Source organism: Pangasianodon hypophthalmus, chromosome 22 (genome assembly GCF_027358585.1).
Source record: "Pangasianodon hypophthalmus isolate fPanHyp1 chromosome 22, fPanHyp1.pri, whole genome shotgun sequence".
Taxonomy (NCBI): domain Eukaryota; kingdom Metazoa; phylum Chordata; class Actinopteri; order Siluriformes; family Pangasiidae; genus Pangasianodon; species Pangasianodon hypophthalmus.
The window spans coordinates 4741506-4764231 of NC_069731.1; the positions used below are offsets into that span (position 1 = coordinate 4741506).

At 40.0% G+C, this 22726-nt stretch overlaps 1 protein-coding gene across 2 annotated transcripts in view; it reads left to right on the forward strand.

Annotated features, from left to right (window-relative positions):
- Positions 1-4615: 4615 nt before the first annotated feature.
- The window catches only part of LOC113532696 (mannosyl-oligosaccharide 1,2-alpha-mannosidase IA), a 212842-nt gene continuing 194731 nt past the window's right edge, over positions 4616-22726 (forward strand). Inside the window, exon 1 of one of the 2 annotated variants that reach the window (XM_026924220.3) lies at positions 4616-5113. In XM_026924220.3, coding sequence (XP_026780021.2) covers positions 4721-5113 — 393 coding nt within the window. In that variant the 5' untranslated portion in view covers positions 4616-4720. Of the gene's footprint in view, positions 5114-9158; positions 10645-22726 lie in introns of those variants that run through there. The other variant, XM_026924218.3, reaches the window with a different exon arrangement.

Below are 22726 nucleotides of genomic sequence, written 5' to 3' on the forward strand. Positions count from 1 at the left end.
TGTCAACAGTTCAGGCTGGAGGTGATAGTATAGTGGTGTGGTATTGTACGTTTTCTTGGCACACACTGGACCCCTTAATATTAATTCAGCATTTTTTTAATATTATTAAATTGGCCAGTGAGTAGAGTGATATGAGGGTATTTCTTGAGGCTAGAATAGAATTTATAATATTTTTTTATAGTTAACAGATATCAGTGCCTTACCCCAGATAGAAACTGGCATCTAGCAAGTGTTACTACGAGTTACAAGGTTTTAGTTTTGTGTTTTTTGTTTGTTTGTTTTTTGTAACTAGGTTGCCTATGCATCTCTCTTATTTATTTATTTTTTTTAAAAAAAAAGGCATCTATATTTGTGGTCTGACTCATGCAACTTTCAGAGCTAATATTCAAGATGGTGAGTCTTCCTCTAACTTGGCACCATTTAGAAGCCTTTAGTGAGAAATTGTATAAATAAGATAACAGGTTTTGTTGTTAAAGTGAAAATGAATGCAGAATGGAGGTCAGGTCGTATCTGAACATCAAGCACATTAATATTCACACAGAGGAAATACTTCACGTGTTTGTGATTGCGCTTTGTGGGTGAGGCCTGTTCCAGTTACAAGCTCCTTGTGTCTGATAAATTGTCTGGATAAAAGCTTCTGCTCAATGAGTAAACTTAAACAACTTTCCAAATTGACTTTTAGCATAAATTCTGCAAGACTAGCTATCTGCATTCTGTGTATTTACCCTTAACACTGCATCGGAAAAGCATTCAGGGTGTCCGTTGGGGAATTTTTTTTCTTAATGACCACTGTCTTGGAGCAGCTCTAGTGATTGGATAAGGGTAAGAGGAATTGGGTAGAGGCACTCTTTCTGCTTCCCGCTGCATTATACATGTCTTCCTCTGACCTTCAGCTAACTTTCTTTGTGCTGTGTTTGGCTCTCGGGCTAATGACCACTGCCGGCTAAAATGAAACCATTAATCTCATTTTGTCCGTGGCTGATGTGGCATTGCATTCCTAACTCGGTTCATGGGCGCTGGGATTGAAATTCAATAGGAGTGAACTGATTACTACATCAGCACCGTGTGTGCCAGACGGTTTTGGAAAACAGTTTTGTATTTTCCTTTTGAGAGTATGGTGTGATAAATATGCTTTTTTCTAGGCCCATTGTGTGCCCAAACCCAGTCTAGGGCTGCAAAATATATCGTTTCTTAATCATCACATTATTAGATTTAGGAATAGCATCCTAATTTTGGCAACTGATAGTTGGGTAAGTCAGACCTCAGCTTACAATCAACTTGATAATCCAATCGTAAACTTGATCAGAGGATGTTTTCAGAATAAATTACATAACTACACAAATCAGTCACTAGCTACTGATTTTAATTACAAATAAAATTGTACAGCTAACATTAGATAACTTGCTACTCAACTTGTCTAGCTAGTATAGTGTTGGAGAGGTAACATTAAAAATAACATTAGCAAAGCTAATATTAGCTAAGTGCTAGTTTAGTTAACTAGCACTAGCTAGTCGCTAAACATTATCCTGTGTAATGAAAACCAGTACTTCATGTTAAGTAGTATGTATGGTCAGCTAAAGAAATGAGTCAATTTGGACAGGTTCCTATTTGGACCCCTTTAGACTACTTTATCATTTCCTGTTGAGCATTAGGGATCCATTTCCCAAATCATATGTTTGGCTCCTACATGCTAATGAAAATACAAAAATTGCGTGTGTCATTTTTTCCCCCAATAGTTTATGTCTCCTCCTATCTTTCCTTCCCCTATCACCATGGAAACCACCAAGTATCTTGAAAGTTCCTGTACATCTTTAGCCAAGATTCCACTGACTTGGTCACAATTCAGCTAGAGTTCATGGCCTACTTTGGTATTTCACCATTTGCTATTCCAAATAATCTCATGAGTTTGCTAAGGTCTTAAGGTCAGGTGATTTTGCAGGCCGTCCCAGTGGTCCATCATGCTCGTTTAACAAGTCACACGATGCACCCAACAGTCATCATCCTGGAATGTGGGAGTGTCAGTGTTGTGTTCTGCTTGGACATGATGCACAAAAGGCAACCTCAGAGTCTGGACAACAAGCAGGCCATCTGCTAAATTACATTCGTTAAAGGTGTACTGACATTGTACAATAAGACTTCTGTTATTGTTATTCTATGGATATGTCTTATTTTGTCCAGGGAGATGATTTTTCAAGACTTGGAGTGTTCTATAAACTCGAATGGATAAATACATGTATTTCAAGATTTCAGGAACCCTAAGGGTGTTTGAACCATGATGATCACTGCTTTGGCTTTGTTTGGCCATTTTATATGTGAACAATTACTCACTCTAGTATAATCTGTTGGTATGTCCAGTTTGTCAGACTCATTCAACCCTTTTCATGGAGAGGCACCACCAAAGCAGCACTGCCGGGGAGATGTTATTTGGGTGGTGGACCACGTTCAGTGCAGTAGTGACACTGATATGATAGTGATATGGTAGTTGTTGTTTGGCTGGTATGAGTGTATCAGGTGAAGCAGCATCATAGATGCCTTTTTGAACACTTCAAACACTTCACAACTGGGGTGACAACATTTAAATATATTCACAAAGGTGTTTGTGTGTGTGTGTGTGTGTGTGTGTGTGTGTGTGTGTGTGTGTGAATCCTTCAGTAAAACCTCAACCACATGCTCCTGCGTGACTCATAAAAAAAGCGCTTTATTCTTCATTCTGCTTCATTAATGGATTATCTGTTTTGCCATCCTATTCATCACCTAAATGTTTTCTAAACCATGATTAAATGGCTCATTAATGTGCCGATTTACGCCTTTGGCTATGTTAGAGAAACAAAATAATGCCTTATCATCAAACAGGCCTTGATGATGCTTGTAGTTCTACATAAAGCTAATGAATGTGATAAATATGACATTATAAAGTGATAACTGGCAGATTTAGTTCGTTAGATCCTCATTACATGAGTGCAACTGGGATATTTTATTACCTGGAGTTAGCCAACATTTGGCTGTGCATTCAGTCACATATGCGAGCAGTTTCAGCTTTCTACCTACAGTTAGAGGAAGTAACTCCGGTCACATGATGCGCTCTGTGTATGCTTAGTGGAGCACTAAACAAAACATACCATATTTTCAGAAGGTTTAGTTTTATACTGGCGTTTTTCTGATTGATGTTCCTGTGTTGTACAGACCAATATTGAATTCTCTAATCTGACTGCTCTCAGGTGTTGATTAATTTTCTATAACAGCAGCTCTGACAGTAGTTCCAGCTGCAAGGCAAAATCACAGGTTTATATTAATGTGTTTGCTCTAACACATTATCTTTTATACCTAACCAGCTCATTCACAGGGACTTGTACTTCAAACACTCCACATAATCTAAGTTTAATAAGTAACGGATTTAAAAAATGTAAATTTTTGGCAATGAAAAATGTGTAATTGTTGATAAGGTGAAGTTTCCGCTAAGGCGATGTTTATTTAAAGATTTATGGAAGGAGTCTCCAGTGTCAGTGCTCCAGAGGATAGTCTTCAGGACAGGGAACTTTCGCAGTGAGGGGTGTTTTCCCCCACCTTGTGCCCTGAGTTCACCTGCGACCCTATGTAGGATAAGCAGCACGGAAAATGGATGCATGGATGGATGGATGGATGAAAAGCTGCTTTTTTATTAACTTAAAGAGACAGAAAAAAATGACTGTTTGTAGCAGCTATCGTGTAAGTGATAATGGGAAGTAACAATCATGGACGTTCCACAACATTAAATGTAACTACAGATAGTTATAATAGTTTGTATGACGAGTTATTCCTTAATAAATTGAAATTCTTGGTACATCACTGTGGTATAAAAGGAATAAAACACTTTGAAACATAGTGTTATTTGGAAACGATCAGCAGCACTTCATAAGTGCACCTGCACTTTTAGTTGAATATCTCTGGTATAGGTCACATGGTACAGAGTCCCTGAAAGGAGCATTGCAAAAAAGCAAAACAAAACAAACAAACAAAAACTTACATGCTAATCTCATGAAAATGGAAAATTATTGCATGTGCATGAAATAAAATTCAGATTTTTTAAAGAAAAGGTGTAGTGTTATCACGTGCACACCATTACTATCTCATTTTCTTTAAGAAAAAAGAAAATAAAGTGGAAAATAATCACATGCTCATGAGATAGTTTTGTTTTCACGAGATTTGTTTCTGAAAGAAAAGGACATATGGAATGTGTTTTAGATACTTTTCACGTGCACCCCATTTACTTTCTCGTGATCTTTATGAAAGAAAAAAAAAATCTTGTGAAAATGGAAAATTATCATAAGATTTTTTTAGTATGTAGGTTTTTTTTTTTTTTTGCAAAGGTTTCTTGAAAATGATCTCGTGCGCACGCAACAATTTTCTGTTTTCAGGAGATTTTTTTTAAGTATGTAGGTTTTTTTCTTTCAAATGTCCCTTCAGGGGCTCCGTAGGTTTCATTTGGAGGGGGTGTGCCAATAATAAATAATTATGTTACAATTACAAATTGAACTTTTCTTGCAATCTTATGAAAAGTTTGCTAAACTTAAATCTACGCGGAGGGCCATGGCGCGCGTGCAGAGCCACAGAGAGGGAGGGAGGGCGAGCGCGCGAAGAGCCTCGTGCACTCTGATAACGCCACTACCACAACTTCATCACTCATCATTCCTGCACGTATCCGGTGTCTCTTTGGCAGAAAGCACAGCTAAGCGCGCGCTCCATGGCCTCCCTGAAGTTACCCGGTGCGCTCGTGCCAGCCATGCGCCTGCGCTTCTCGCGAAGACTCACCCTCTTTCTCTTTCTCTCCGCGCTGCTCACACTGTGCGGGTTCTGCTTCCTCACCGACCCGCTTCTCCTCGAGCGCTTCTTTCTGACCAGGAGCGCGAGCGCGGTGGCGACTGAGAGCAGCGCCATTGGGCAGCGCGTGGAAAAGCCGAACACACCTGCGGGGACACCTGCGCGCGAGAACGCGACCGAAGACAGCTCGGGAGCGCGCGGAAACGGGTCAGATTACAGCACCTTCCAAAAGTGTTTGTTAAAACCGGCGCTCGGGAGCGACCGAGGACAACCGGGGAGCAATCAAACCGCACAGAGGCGGGACACAGTCAGAGAGGTGAGTGTGTGTGTGTTAGTGTGTGAGAGTGAGTGCGTGAGAGTGAGTGTGTGCGTGTGCATGTGGGAATCCTTGCCACACAAGGTGTGACTCCAGCCTTAGGGACCATATTGTACAGTTTGTTTGTTTATTGTATATATAGAATATTTTTTCTTATTAAATATGATCATTTTCAGGAAATTTGTGAAAGTTGTGTGTTTAGAAAGGAATGCACGAATACACACTGTGCATCCTTGAAACATGTTTAAGCCTGAATGTGATTTGAATAAAATATGCAAATTTGTTCTTTTTATTTATTTATTTTTTACTCTGAATCTTTTCATTTTATTTAAAAGAAAGATTTGCTTCTTTAATTTTCTGTTAGTATCAGGTGCAATATTCTACTTATCATTTAGTAATTAGTTCAGTGTGTGTGTGTGTGTGTGTGTGTGTGTGTGTTTAATAATTTTAGTTACAAATGAATAATTTACTCCTTTAGTTAATACTTACTGTGTCTTGTGAGGAGGCCGGTCGGTTATGATATACAGTAAGTGTAAGAAATACTTTGCAACAGTATACAGTATGTGACTGTAAGACTTGGTTGTGTCTCATGTTTACATCATAAACTCATCAGATTTTAGAATAACTGTTCAATATTTGGATTTGGTTAAACATCATGCAATACGTTAATAAGCAGAAAATCTTTTTTTTTAGGTTATATCACCTGGCATTTGTGAATATCAAAGTTCAAGCTGTTTTGCCTTGCAGGATTCTTATAAATGTTTTCACTGACGCTTAAATCAGGGGGACAAATAGGGTATTCAAAGTTTTTTTTGTGTGTGTGTGTGTGTTGCCATTTAGCAACAGACCTTGTATATACACAGGGCCAAAGAAAAGGCTTTTTATAAAACGAAGTGTACCAAAAAGGTAAGTTTATCAATTAAAGTGGTTGTCCCCAGTGTAACTATGCCTGTTGTACTCGTAGCAGAGCGCGCACACACACACACACACACACACACACAGTACTACTATTTCTAAACATGAACCAGCACGGTTTCAGTAGCAGATCCTCTGTTGCAGCCACTCACATGCATTTATTTAAATTATTTTGCTGAAGGCACCTCATCGGACCAGAGACTATAGATACAGGGCTAGAGACATCAGCTCACAAAGGGAACATTTTTTTCATAGACTTTCATAGATTTTTCATTTTATTTACCCTCTCTGGTCTGATTCAGTGATAACTGTTGTCCTTCAGTCTTGCTTGCAGTTAGTTGCTTATCCAGAAATAATTTTATGCAACTGGACCAAATGTTAGTTAAATACCCCTGCTCTAGACTTGTCAGAAAATTTGGATATGAATATAACTTGTGTGACGTGCTCTTTTTCTTAGCATAACAGACAAAGCCAGAAATAAAGAAGGCTACCAGGGCCCTTCAGTATTCGTCAATAGTCATTTTCATAATTTAAAGACCCTCTGAGAGCAGCGTTGTGTCTATTCTAGACTCAGTAGAGATCAATCAGAATATCACAGGACACATGAATTAATACTGACATTTAGCAGAAATATTGAAAACACAGTCACACTGCTACAGTCTGAAATGACCTCTGATTACTGTCTCATTTCATTTCTCAGTCATAATATATACAGTACATCAAACATAGTCATGTCAGCTACTCTATCTAGCTTTACTGAAAATCTTCCCGATTTATCAACTTTGGTGGCTTCATCTAGATAGTGTTGCCCTATTTAAAAAAAAAACGTAGGAGGGGTGGGAGGGGTGCTAGCATCCTGGTATAATAATCACACTCGCATTTTAAAAACTGTCTGCTTGGACGTTAGAACAGAAATTTGATTGCATGGAAAGAGAGCTATAGAAAGCTCTTCACTGTAGAAAGGCTCTTATTGCAGCTAGATCAGTGTATCTCTCCACCCTAACTGAAAACAACGAAAATAATCGGACATACTTATTTCATACAATAGCAACTATGAGTCGTAAAAAACCAAGAACTGGGAATATAAGCCACCAGAGTTCACACAGTAGGTGGTAGCGATGGCTTTATATTTTTTCCCTGACAGACCTGAAGACTGAACATTCAGAGTTTTGATAATTGGACTGCCCAAACATAACGGCTGAAGTGTGTCTGATTGTCTTTTAAAAATTAAAATGTGGCATCATGAAAGACTTCCTGTAATACTACAGTTAGTAACGAAGGTGTCTGGGAAATTTTTTTACCAAGCACAGCTATTTACTTTTTGAAAATGGAGTGAAGTCTATTAAAAAGTTGATCAAATAATTTACAGTATACTTGAGTACTCATATTCTCAAATATTCCCAATACATGTTCATATACAGTAACATATTTCTAATTCATAGGTTCCCAGCCTCATAAAAGGGCTGTAGCTGGAATAAGGAAAGGGAAACACTTAATGCTGGGTTCTTTAAGGGTTCTGTCTGAGGGAAAGACACGACCTGTGAGCCAAATCCGGCCTGCAGCCTTGTTACATTTGGCCCTGGGAAAAAAAAGGAAAAAAAAAAATGGAAACAGCCCGTAGTACACTACTGAACACCGTTTTCACACTATCTAGAATTAGAAGCAGATCTTTGGTGTAGCGACTGCCACTGTACAGCGTGTGAACACACCTCGCAGTGCTAAAACGCTGGTTAAAATCAATGCCTGTGTACTGGCCGTGACATAACCAGAAATGAATATCAGTGGCATGAGGAAATATACGAAATAAAATTTTAGTAAGATTGTTCTCCTGATCTGTAGAATTAAATTGGCAGTAAGCATGATATGCTCGTGTATTTCAGGTGGATGTTAGACAGCAGTAGGAACAGTGATGACCAATTTGTTATTTAATCATTCAAGACAATTTACCGTCAAACATTTTTCCATTTTAATAACGTTGCCACAAATTCCTTGATGGCAGTTCTACTGAAAATGATTAAATTCACATGTTAATAATAGTGGAATATTATACCTTATATTATTATAAATCCTGATCTGTTTTTCCTTTGCAGTAAACTCCAGCAGCTACTTTGCCTGCTCTCGCCTCCATGTCTCTGTGCTTATAGTGTAGATATCTGCCTAGTAGCTTTCAGACACAAACAGGACAAATTCGTCCCAAATGACTTCCTGTTTTTCATCACAGCAGCTGGTATCCTATAAAAGTGACTAAACAAAGAAATGCATTCATTAAAAAACTTTCATTATTATTATTATAATAATTTCATCATGTTTTATCCATTTGAGGGGCAGCATGAGGACACTTCAACATGTTACCTTGTACATAGGGGAAACCTATAGGGCACTGCATCACATTTTCACCACTGGAAAGCCACCCTAGAGGGCACTTTGTCATGTTTTCTTTCATGTATTGGCACCCAAGTGGACATTTCATCACGTTTTATCCATTTGAGGGGCAGCCATGAGGACACTTCGTGTTACCTTGCACATAGGGGAACCCTATAGGGCACTGCATCACATATTCTCCACTGGAAGGCCACCCTAGAGGGCACTTTGTCATGTTTTCTACCAATTATTGGCACCCTAGTGGCTATTTTATCATGTTTTATCCATTTGAGGGACAGCCATTATGACACTTCATCATGTTTCCTTGCAGATAGGGGAACCCTATAGGGCACTGTATCACCTTTTCACCACTGTAAGGGCCCACTTTAGGGAACTTCATATTTCCTTGCAGATAGGGAATATGACTATGAATATGCCACTGCAAGGGCAGCCATGAGGACATTCTTTATGTTACTTTGCACATAGGGGAAACCTATAGGGCACTGTATCACATTTTCACCACTGGATGGCCACCCTAGAGGGCACTTTGTCGTGTTTTCCAGCACATACTGGCATCTTAGTGGGTATTTTATGGGTGTAACCTAAACACGGGGGATGACTTGTAATACCATTTTTGACTCCAGATTTTCGTTGTCTGTACGCGCCGTCTTTAATACCCTGACTCGCCACACGATGGACGCATTGGCACGCGCTTCCTCTTCCCTGTAACGTGACGCCGCTGCTCTTTAATTTCACCACTCCGCCTTCAGCACCGGCGGCGGATCAAACGCGCTTTGCGGCGGACCGGGCGGTCGCAGCCTCGCGCCTTCCATCTCTCTGGATATTTACGGGATTTCTACCGTTCATTACGCTTCGTTTACTGCTCAGGCGTTACATCAACATCCACATTTCTCTCCGTTATCCCGCTTTCCGTCCGGACCGGAAGAAAGACGCGGCATCATCGGATTACATGACCGTTACCGCACAGCGCTCCGACTCTCTCAGCTTCTCTGTGCCAAACATTCCGGGAATCCGGATCACCTCCGTGCACACATCGTACCCTTCTTTCTTCCTTTCTTTTGCAAAGGGAATCCGAACGTTTACGACCACGCTTAGTTCAGAAACAAAGCAAGAGCAAAGATAACGAGGAATAGATCACTTTGTGCATCACGCCATGCGTTTAAAATCCGATCCTGAACCGGATCCTGACCCGGTTTTCACTCATTAATTCACGGATTAACACTGTGGATAAAAGCGGAAAACGTCATGCAACGTCATGGTGCCATTTTGGGCATTTATCCAACTCTCACTGATATGATGACTGGATGATCGCGCTGTTGGAGACCAACTTGTCGCTCTGCCTCTGATCACGCTTTAGCGGATTTAAACCGCGGCGCACGCGCGCGCTTCGACTCAACCCGTTGTGTACTCGGGTCATGTAGTGCTTTTGCACAGCACTAAACACTAGTCAGTTATAGTTACTGTCTGCACCCCGGATTGTCTGCTCTTACGGAAAGTTTGCGGAACCGAAATCCATCCGGAGCGCGATGACGCGCGTGCAGAGACACAGAGAGGGAGGGAGAGCGCGCGATGAGGCTCGCGCACTCTGATAAAGCCACTACCCAAACTTTGTTATTCATTCACGCAGCCGGTGTGTCTTAAAGCCGCTTGGCAGAGAGCATACTCACTCAGCGGTGTTAATGGCGTTCCGGAAGTTGCCCGGTGTGCCCGTGTCAGCCATGGGCCTCCGTCTGTCCCAGAAATTCGCCTTTCTGCTTTTTCTCTCCGGTTTGGTCACGCTGTGCCTCGGGGCTCTGTTTTTCCTTCCCGACTCCGTTCGCCTCAAGCGCTTTTTCCTGCCCAAGACCGAGAGCGCGAGCGCGAACACGGCGGTGACCCAGAGCGGCGCGATGGTCGAGCTCGCGGAAAAGGCGCGCGCGGACCGGGAGCGCCAGGAGCGCGAGCGGAGCGCACCGTTTAAACCCGAGCCAAACGGCAAGCTCAGAGTGAGCCGGAAGCCATCCGTGACGCGCGGAGATGCCACCGGCGGCACCGCGGAGAGACCTCCGGGAGCGCGCGAGGAGCGCAGGGCGAGAACGCAGCGCGGGGACGCGACCGAAGGGACCACAGCGGGGCGCGCGAAAGGCTACAGTTATGACACGTTCCGAAAGTGTTTCCTCAAAGCAGCGCTCGGGAATGACCGGGGAAAACCATCAGATCACCAAACTGTACAGAGGAGGGACAAAGTCAGAGAGGTAAGAGGTGTATGGATTGCTCCAAACCAGCTGTTGCACTTCTTCAGGAAGCTTCTTGTGGAGTCTCTGGTCATCATGGCTACAAAACAACCCACAGATTCCCAACCCTGGTCCTGGAGAACCCGCTGTCCTGCACTGAATCCGCTGGAAATCCTAAAATTGTCCAGGATCGCAGTTTCTCCAGGACCAGGGCTGGAAACCTGTGCCATTAGACCATGATGCCACATTAACAGTAGATGCACAATTTGCTACATTTCAGTGATTTGCATTAATCTGTTCACTGGAGTAACTCATCCCACGGCTTTAGGGCAGTCAGACAGTGTATGAGCTCCTGAACATCACTCTCAGATCCTCCTGATACCTGAATTATGATGCTGCTGCAGTGCAACTTCCACTCGATAGCTGGGCATTAATCAGTGTCTTTAAACAGGAAATAGTTTGGGATAAAGCATCCTCATATAGCAATCTTACAAGCAGATATACACAAAGTATCTAAAATGTCTGGAAATTCAGAAAACATTTTAAACATAGAATTAAGTGAAGTGAAGTGTAGCCAAGTATGGTCACCCATACTCGGAATTTGTGCTCTGCATTTAACCCATCCAAGTGCACACACACAGTAGTGAACACACACCCGGAGCAGTGGGCAGCCTCTTTAGCTGCGGCGCCCGGGGAGCAGTTGGGGGTTCGGTGCCTTGCTCAAGGGTCTCACCTCAGTCGTGGTATTGAGGGTGGAAGAGAGCGCTGGTCATTCACTCCCCCCACCTACAATCCCTGCCGGACCTGAGACTCGAACCCACGACCTTCGGGTTCACCTTCGGGTTATAAGTCCAACTCTCTAACCATTTCATGTTTAAATTTTTTATGATAAAATTAATGGCATTCAAAATGACAAAAATTTAACACAAAAAGCCTTTATTGAAGGCTCTGGCTTTTTCTGTAGAAAAGGCATGAACCATGGATAGCAGGGTCTCACAAGGATAACTAATAGGCAGTTGTGCATTTGATGAAGAGCACACACATTTTCACGTTTGCACACACGAGCTAAGCATGTTGTCACTCACAGTGCTGTCAGTTAGACATCACCGGGTTACGCACAGGTTTCAAAAGGGCTGCACAAACCACACTTTCCTGTTTATCTTTGTAGATCCTCAGGAGGACTTTGGTCTGCTGTCTAAGAGCATTTTCTCACTTTTTTGTCTGAATCAGAAAGAAATCAACACTTTTGTGTGTGTTTTTTTTTTTTTTTGTCCTTACACAAAAAGTAAAAGGATCAGAAATCTTCAGCAGGGGGTTTGTTTATAAGTGATCTGACACCACGTCTCTCATGCTACATCATTTTATCTGGGGCACAGGTTTCATATAGTCTTAAAAATTTCCTGTGTCTCATGTGTGCACTGAGAATGCAGCGCTGAATAAATTCCCTTGACTGAGTTCGATATTTGCAGGATTAGATATGAAGCGTATTGGCAGGTGGCAGGTGCTTTATATGAGTTGCAAATGATTACCTGTTTGCTAAAATTATTGCATTATATCTGGCAGACGTTTGATATTAAATTGGCTAGGAAAAAAAAAAGGCAAAGGCAGAACACAACATATACTGCAAGGTCTGCAAGAAACAATTCAGCATCTTGGCATTTAGAATTTGTGCACAAAAAGGCATTATACCACTTCAGAGTTTTGAAATAAAGTTCACATTTAAATTCAACCTGACAGTTAGTGTAACATGTAGTAGTGTTTCACAAGGCTGTGTGATATATATGTGAGTTAGTTACCACCTTGAAGTTGATTTATTTCCAGTAACAGCATATCCTGATGCATTGTATTCCATGTGTACACACAGAAAATTGCTGATTAAAATTTTATTTATTAAAGAATGACACATCATATGGTATATCCCACATTTATCCATTTATAGTTACATATTTAATGTTGTGGAATGTTCGTGAAACAAGTTATTTCCTGTTCTCTCTTACTGTGCGTTATAGCAGCCTCTCATTTTTTTTCTCTCTCTCAGAGAAAATAAGACAAATAAAAAATATTGCAGCTTGTTACAAAGAAACTGAAAGTCGTGAAGACTATCTTGTGTTGGAAAACATAGTTACAGCTTTACTTTGACTGTTACAAAGCGCTAAGACTGGAGACTCCTTCCAGAAACGCTAAATAAAGATCACACAGAAAACTTCACTATATCAATTACAGACATTTGAAATCTGTTTATATGGTGTAGAGGTTCAGTTGAATACACATTCATAATTCGGATTGAACATATTATTATTATTATTATTATTATTATTATTATTATTGCAGGGGGGGGGGTTGTTGGGGGGTTTTGTTTCAGCAAAATTCCCACCTCAACTGCAACTCAAAAACCACACAAAGATATGAAACTAACCACACAAAAAGATACGAAGCTATGAAATGTTCGGCACTGCCCAATGTCTGATTATCTACTTTTGCAAGTACTTGAATGTCACTTTAGAAAAGCTGAATGCTGGCAAACAGAACAGTGTGATGATTATGTGATATATTATTAGGCAGTTGTCTTGCTATAAAACATATTGGCACATGCTTTGAGCATTTGCACTACTTTTCTGCTGCAGTGATGTGCAGATAGTGAGTAGAGAGCTCACGCAGGGACAGAGCAAGGTGATGAGAAGGGTGATGGACACTCTAACACTCCAGCCAACAAATTAGTAGAATAAGAGTCAGATTATTGGCCAAGAAATCGTCTTTTCTTTGGTATTTGGCAGACGCTTTTATTCAGAGTGACTTACAGAAGTGCTTCGGAGTCTACTCGGGGAACGTCCTTATGGTAGTGCTGATCGTTCACTCATTCAGCGGTGGCTGTATAAATAAAAACATATTTCATTAGTGAAATTTGGGTTAGTTTGTATGGAAATATTGTAGAAATATGGGTTTATTTTGGAACTCAGTAAGGTACTGTTTAGGTTGAGGAACAAAAAAAACCCACAGTGAATAATGTGTGGGTTTCCTACTCCCAAAAACATGACAGTGGATAGACTAGTTATGTGTGTGTACGTGATGGAGTGTATTCCAGCCACACGTCCCAGCATTCCTGAGACAAGCTCCTGATTCACCACAACCCTGACCAGGACAAAACGGTTATGAAGATGAATGAATGAATAAATAGGTTTTGTAGTAGGGCATTAAGTGAGGACAGCGGGGGACTCCCAGTACTCAGAGGAGTCGTGATGCTTGCCTTCCTTGTGTTTTGAAGCATGGCGGTTGTGAAATGGTGCGGGGTTTGACCATTGCCATAAGGGACTTTGTAGCCAAGTGCCGGGGTTTTTAATTCCAACATTGACAACTATGAGGCATTAAATATACTAATCTAAATAAAGGAATAGTACATCTTGTATTTGAGTTTAATGACAAAGTACGTTTTAAACAAATCATGTTTATCGATTCTATGGCAGATTGAATGAAATTTGGTGAATACCACCTCCTGTAAGAACTTAAAAAACCAAACAAGTGACAAAAATAGTTGTTGCCCACATGCCCTGCATGCTAGTGTGAAAACAGGGTTACGCTATTTTCCTTCAACACATTGTAGATAAATGTGTTTCTGAGATCTATCTATAGCCCAAAGTTGCCGCTTTTTATTTCCGTATTGTTATGCGAGAATCCACTTTGTCAGGCTTTCTGGACGTCGTCCAAACCTCATCGTCTATTTCTGGAGTTCAGCATCAAATTGGCTTGTTGACTGAAGAGATCACAGGCTGGCCCTGGGCTGGAGGTTGTGCTGAGAGAAAACTACACACACACACACACACACACACACACACACACACACACACACACACGGCTAGAATTGTTTTAAGATACATAGAATTGACTTGTGATGTAACAAAATAGCTCTTAACATAAAATGCTTACTAAGCGTTGAGGATAAGCAGAGGAACGTCTTGTTCTGGACTTCCGTCACATTCGATACTAATGGATATGTTCCTGTTTCCTTTTCTCCTGTTTCCTGTCTGTCTGTGCAAGAGTTTAGTATTGAATGAATGTAAATGCATTAGGCATGTGCTGATATTTGGTTGTATGATATACTGTGACATTTGACATGCACAATATTATTATAGTGGACAAAATATCATTGCTAAGCTCTGGGTTCCATTCAAGTAGAGGATCCCTAGCTAAGCAGGAATCTTGAGATCAAGATCAAGGTTGTGAGTTCAAATCCCACACCTGACAAGCAGTGCTTGAAGTGGGGAAAAAAGTGCCAGTACTCCCCTTGTTCACATGTTGGCGTGTGTGTTGGCCGGTATCGGCTAATCATTAAGTCTTACATTCTGAATTTGTTCAGTGAATAAAAGATTCTAGGAGATATCGCTGATGTTCACGACATAAATTTAATTACTCAAAGGGACAACCATTTGCCAAAATTTTATAATGTAGAATTATACTATATAATAATTTAATAATGTAGTATTTGTATTTTACTGTAATAATGTTAGTAATATAATAATGCAATATCTGTATGATACTATAATGTTATTGGCAGTAACTTTACTTAGCATTAATGTTACGTTACTTAGACTAGCATTAACGTTATTTATTTTGAGAACAGGAACAGATGAGCATCACGTAGTGCCCCCTGGGTAATGTAGTTTATGTAGGGTAATTATGAATCACCCAGAACCTGATACGGAGAGAGCAGAAAAGAGTACCAGCAGCTTGCGAGAAGTGCCGGTACACAAGAAAAAAGTCGCAGTACGCCAAAGAGTAAAATGTAAACGTGCTGGTACTGTGTACCAGTGAGTACCAGCCTACTTCGAGCACTGCCTGACAGAGAGATGTTGTGCCCTCAAGCAAACCGCTGTGTATTTCAGGGTTTGCAGGATGGAGAGGAAGTGTCACATTGCCTCAGGCTTTGTCTGTGCCTCTTTGTACCAGGTTGACTCACGAGAGTGAGGTGGAGATTTTATCTGCCTAATCACATTGTTGCGAGTCAAAGGTCCGAAGACACCAGAGAGATCTCTGAAGATGAACAGAATACTAAAGACTTTGATCCAGACAATGTGATACGACGATGACATTCTGCACGGTCTTACGAGAACAAACAGAACTCGTACAGCACTCAGTTAAAAGTACAAAAAAAGTAATTCCTCATGCTTGGTTACAAACCCATAAACCTTCTCATTAGAATTTTTTACTGTATACCTGTGCATTGTGCAGAGGTTATTTTTCTTTCCTCGTCTTATAAGGTTTTTGGAGAAAATCCCACAACCACCAGAGAGTCTCTGGAGCGAAGTCCTTAATCATGATGCATCATCAGCTGTTACTGTTAAACAAGGGGGAAAGTCCCTTCAACATGATAGCATGAAGAAGCAAACAGCCACTGAGTCAATATTACTGTGCAAACAGATGTAAAACTCAGAAATAACAGGTCCCTCATGACAGCATCAAAACCTCTGGGGCAAGGCAGTTACAGATCCATAAAACCTCGCTGCTGCCTTCAGAGACCTGACTCTTCTCGTGTTGCTCCTCAATATGTAGCAAAAAATAATCAAATCACCATACTTGAAGACATTCACAATGGGTGTATATGTACTGTATATCGCATATGTGTGGTGGTGTGGGAAAAACCCGTCGGATGTCGATGTGGCTGAATTCTGGAAAAAAAAAGCCAAAAAAGATGAAAGATTGAGGTTTTCTGCCAGTACTTTGATATCTCCTCTTTACCGAAACAACAAATTATATTTTACGACATGGAAATGTTTTTAATTCGGCTACTTTAAAATCTTGGCTTGGCATCTGCCTGCAAAGATCACGTCAGCCAGCCTGCCTAATGATGTCCACAGCCTTGCTAGTTACGTTTAAGTTAGTTACTTGTCATATCTAAAAGGAGGTAAGGCCAATCAGTTTAGTTCTTAATCAGATACGGGCTGCCAAAATGTCTCAATGTCTCACAATGCTCCTGCTAGGTCACATCATCATCAAAACAGAGAAGAGCACTCACACCATCTGCACAGACGATAATGGACAAAGTGTTTAAATGAGCTAATAAAAAGTCATTAATAACAAGAAATTTAGTCAACAGAAGTGAGTGAATGAATCAGTGATTATTTCAGCACCAGCATGAAGTGAAGAGACAGTGATGAGGCTCGTGTTTAAATGACGCAAATGGATTTTAACTCAGAACGGAGTTAGCCAGTGGCATACTGACAATACTCACAATACTCTCCAAATGGTGAAAGTGTAACAGTTTGTTGCCCCATTGTTAGCATATCATTGTATTGCCCATCTTCTTTTACCTCTCTAGCTAAGCTAACAGCTAGCCTAACATGATGAGGTGCTCAAAAAATTTACTGTGATGTGTGAGTATGAGTTCTGTTTTAGAGAAGAAACATTTTTGTCTAGATGCAAAATGAGTGTTGTTTTATTTGTAATATTGTCCCATCTTTTCCAGAAACCTTTAAGGCTGAAGGTCACGGATAGCTCGAGGGAGGAGAGGTGTGAAACTTATCTTACATTAGAGATTGATATCAGTGGCTGTTGCAGGATGGCAGACTTTGTTCAACATCACATCACATGTCTTCTGGTTCTCAAGAGCACTTGGGTATCATTTTTTCATGAAGTCAGCAATAGCAAAGATGTGCTCAGTGTGGATGTGTTGAGCTACTTCAAGTGATGTTTTGTTCTGTGCCCTGCAGCTGTGTTGAGGTTAAGGGTGTGTTGCATTTACCAATAATGCACTCGTCTGTGGTAGATAAGAACAGATGTTACCCATGTAGCAGGGGAAGATGCTTCATCCTCTCCATTTGCTTTTTGTTTAACAGCACAGAGCGTGAAATGAATCAGTAAAGTTTGACTTAAACTCTACTGTAAGTCATATTAGGCTAGTTTACTTACAGTGCATTCAGGAAGTACTCAGAACCCTTAATTTTTTTCAAATTTCACAGCTAAATTCAAGTGTCATAGCAAAGGGGCTGAATACTTATGTCAATGTGATATTTCAGTTTTTTCTTTTTAATAAATTTGTAGAGTTATCACAAATCATGTTTTTCCTTTGCCATTATGGGGTACTGAGTGTAGATTGATGTGAAAAAAATAATTTAAAGCATTTTAGCATAAGGCTTCAAGATAACAAAATGTGAAAAATGAAGGGGTCTGAATATGTTCTGAATGCACTGTGTGCTAGGTGTAGCTAGTTTTAGCTAGAGACTAATCAAACTATGAGGAGGATGGATGGGCCGTACCACGATTCAATGTTATTGTCAATTATCAAATCTTGGACTTATTGATCGAAGTCTTATTGTATCGTATCATATCATAGCAGGTTCAGTGGTACAGGTTCAAATATTAACTTATTGTCTTATGAAACAACATGGTATCGTAGCAGATTCAGTCGTATCATCAAATATCGAATCGTTGCCTTAAGAAATGAAATTGTATCATATCGTGTGGAAGCCTTTTATGTGCGGTGTGAAACCAATCCAGACAAAATAGCAAACAAACCAAAAGCATCAATTTCTGATCAATTTCTGATTCGACTAATAGTTGTGAAAGCGGCCTTAAATTGGCTAATCTGCTGTATCATAAAGACAATTAATAATCTGGCTAAGCTGCTGTATCATAAAGACAATTTCCAAGTAGAAAACAAAGCAAAAGTAGATAAAAATGTACATGTAAATATGATTTGATGTCGTGATTCACTGAATGGGATCTAAAGTCGTGTCTTTACTTACTTAAAGAGGAAGAGTTGCGAAATGAAAACTCTGTTGTAATGTGGTTAAGATGGTTAAAACTGTGGTTATGATGACAGCAGTGAATTAGAAATTAATGTCAGAAGATTGTGAATTCAAATCTCAGCTCTGGGGCATAAACCATGTGACCCTGAGACACTCCAGCACCTGAAGTACCATTGTGTAGTATCAGTTTCATTTATGTGTTACAATGGAAGCCTTAACAGTGAGTTTTGAGTGTCCTGTGAGAAAATAACTGTGTTCGTTCATTTAATTTTTTAACCTTGCTATTAGAGAAATTGGTTTCTCCTGAAACTGGCCTTTTGAGAGTGTCAGCAGGTTGTGTAACCATACTCTTCTGCAAGGGTTCAAGGCTGCTAACATTTGTGTTTTGCTCCCCGTTGAGTTGAAAGTGCAAATATCAGGCGCTCTGTGTGTGTTTTTTCCCCATCTGCGTTTCCTTTGTGTTTGTGTAACTCAGGTTCATATGCCTCTGAAATGAAGGTCAATTTCATATTCAGTCCCTCTGCGCTAAATAAAAAGCAATAATATGGCACTCATCTTTGTTTTGACTCTCCATCATCATCTGTCTGTTTGAAGGAAAAGGGCAATGCATGCGCACGGCATTTTGGGTTGCCCACTTGGAGAGAGACGTGATATTTATGAAGCAGCACCCATAACGGACAGGAGGAGAAAAATAAGTGAAAACAGGAGAGAAGGATAAAGCGAGGATGAGAGGAGCTCAGAAAAGCTGCTGTAGTGTTTCAGAGTCACATGTTTTCATGCACCGGAGCGTTTCTTCTGTAGCTGCTCAGCTTTCATTAGAAGTGCACTTGCTCTAGGGCATAACACTGTCACAACATGCTGAGAAAACACTTTTTTTGTTGTTTCTCTGTGAGATGAGTTATGTGAAGCAGATTTCAGTTCACACTGAACAAGACTTTTAAGTACAAAGCTCCTCTGGTACAAAGATGAGACAACAACACAGATTTTTTTTTTTCTTCTTCTTCTTTCAGACTGACTTGTGCAATTACAGCCATTTTAACCATGTTATGCTAGCTACACGTTTAGCTCGCGACCTTGATTGAAGAAAGAAGGGGCTTTGCAGAATGTCTAAGCCATTAGAACAATTTATTTCTCTCAGATTCCCTTTTCTGCGTCATCCATCCCAGCCAACGGAGCAAAAGCACAAAAGTGTAATTAGCTACCAAGAGGAGCTAGCAAAGAGGAAACTGACTAGCGATGGGTGAATCAGGGAGACGATTAGCGCAGCTGGTCCTTGGATTCAGGCTGTCATTAAGAGCTCAGTCCAAAAAACAAGAGGCGCGAAAAGGGGGTTGTGAATCCGGTTTGGAGTGAAAGGAGCCTGACATTAGCGCCGTATGCTAATGGCAAGCTGTCAGCAGACGTCATGGAGTTTTTGAAATGCATTTTTCTCTCAGATTCTCTATTTAGTTGTAGCAAACACTCCAAAAAAAAAAAAAAAAAAAGCCAAAAAACAAAACTCTCACTCCTGTGAAGTCAGAAAGCATCTTCTGCAGTGTGAAGGAAGTTTGCAATCATATCTTTCCTAACTAGCAGATAGTGGAAGAAAAAGCTAAGCCGTTAACATTACAACACAACCACAGCTGTAACATTTTAATTACTAGCTCAGCCATCTAGTCCGAAAAATGCTTTGTTCATCTTTATTTATGAAACCAGCATAGTGTGACCTCAGCATTGTAAGTTTCAAATCTGGCAGTTTGGTCAAAAATTTAAGAAAAGTTATCCACATTAATGTCATCGCTTGGGGATACTTTAATCTCCTGTGGTGTTTTTTTTTATGTTGCAATGTTTTGTTGTCATATTTGAAAAAAATGTACAGTTCTACATTCAGACTTGGTTTTATAAGGTTCTTTGTTACTCCATAAGAGTAATAAAAAGTGGTATAGGTCCACTTTAATCACTGGTTTTATAATATATAAATGTTCTGACACATTAGAATGTCTTCAGTGCAGCAGAAAGCTAATATTGTGGCTAACGTCAGAAAAAATTAGCATTAAATACTCCTGAGTTTAGCTAGCTACGTGCAGTGCACTTAATAAACTGAACTTTTCAGTGTAACTGCAGACTGAAGGTCAGCTAGCAGACTTGTAAGAAGTTTTTTTTATGGTTGTACAGGTATTGTTCGCTGTAATGTATTTTCATATTGTTAAATATCTTGCTTATGATACATTAACATAAACATTACGGTATAACTGTGCATTTCCCTAAAGCACACACAGAGCAGCTTAGGCAATTCCCTGGCGTTAGTGACTAGTTCTTGTGTAGAACAATAAAGCACCTATAGAAGAGCAGACTGTTCATGACGATAGCTCATTGCAAACACTGTGAAGTGCGTGCTGAAAGCCGATTGGCTGATCCACTTACAGTTCCTGAGAAACATGTATTTTAACATATTCCCGCCCCCTATGAAGGAACACGCCCCAAACTTAGCAAATAACCTCAGAATCTAGTCTTGAACAAGGCTGTCATGTTTGTGTGAGACTCCATCTTATATATCATGGGTTATAGCTGTTAGAATAAATTAAGTTCCAGATGGTGGCCATATTGTTTAATCTCAGCATGTTTTGGACTCGCAAAAAAAATCGTAGGACTAGTTTGCAAAAGTAGGTTTAGCATATTATTTCAAATGATCATAAATGTGAGTGGGCGGGGCTAGATAATAAGTGAAATATCTTGTATCCTAGATCTTAGAGAATGCATTGAAATGAAAACTTATTGAAAAGCTTTTTGGTATATGATTATAATGTGGTCTTAATAGGATCAGAATATCATTCTTTGCTGAGTTCATGTTTCCAAAGTATACTTTCTAATTGTCAAGAATTTTGATGATGTAAATTTGAAGTAATCTTAAAGTGTAGACGCTGTCGAGTTGTAAAGGTAAAAGCTGCTACGTTAGAGTTTTGTTAGCTGGAATATCCAAACTTTGATGCACTATATCGCACAACAGCTCTTTACTCAGATAGAACCTTAAAATCACAGCGTTTTGGCATGCAGTATTTTAAATGACGTCCATATCCTGCAGCTTTGATTTGCTACAAATGACCTTCCTGTTGTTGATTTGCCAGAAGCTTGAAAGGCCGTGTGTGTCTGGCGCTCATGACCCACAGCAGCCAGGTCTGTTTCCAGTAAGTAGGCAGAAGTGGCCGTGACCCCCGCGAGAGTGCAGTTTATACGGCAGCTGTATACGAGCCAGGAGCTCATAGGGGCTCTGGAAATTTCCATACCACACCGATGTTCTTTTAGCATCAAACTCCTGGTTTTGCAGCACCAGTGTACTATTGTACAGTATCACTTTCATTTCTGGCATTTGAAAATCTCTATTTTTTACTCCTTTTCATCCACTGGCATTGTAATTATTGTGCACATTCATTATATAAAATCAGAGGTTTGTGCGGGAGACAATGTGAAAGCAGGTTGTAATTTTCGTTCGAGTTAAATCGGCTGCTGTATATTCATAGAAAGACGTTGGGCCATTTTCACATGTGTACGGTTGTTTTCTTTCTCTGTTTCTTCACTCATCTATTTTCCCTCTTTCTTGTCCTCTGATCTTGTTCTGTTTTTATGGGTTGCCCTTTCGAATGCTCTTTCACTGCTTAACTCCCAGGTTTTCTAGGATGCTCCAGAATTACACTCCTCACTATAGTTACTGAATCACATGCTTGAAGATTAATAAGGGAATAATTAGCTGGGAATGTTTAACAAGGTTTCAACCATTCAGTGTAAATTGTACACTGTTTGCTATTATGTGGCGTGATTAACATTGATATCATGGAAATACTGTTAATGTTTTCTGCTTCTGTCCTAAGTAGAATTTAATTAGGTGGCTCACAAAGTCAAGTTTTCTGTAGTTGTTGATTTTTTTTCTTTTTCAAATTTAATTTTTTGGCTTCAAAATGACCTTAGAATATGATTGCATGCTTTTCTTATTTTATAACAAAAATAAAGATGCAGTAAAAGTCTATCAAAAAGACCTAGTGAAAAAAGCTTTAATGAGTAAAATGTTTGTATGAAAAAGTTGTTTATTCTGGTTCCTCGTGTCGAGGTAATGACTAACACACAATTTGCTCTGCAACTGTAGGATACAAAATCATAATCATGTTGTAGATTATCCTTTTAGTACATATATTAGTCCTTAGTACATATATTAGTAAAATGAAAGTTATATGAAAGTGTCAGTTGAGTCTTTTGTATTTAACAAATGTAATGTGATACAGCTACATATGGAGTGGTAATGGTTTGGCTAATGAAAATGCAGATTACAAGATTTTAAAAAAAGCCACAGATGACCTAGTGAGCATCAAAGTTAATCTGAAGCCCAGATCACA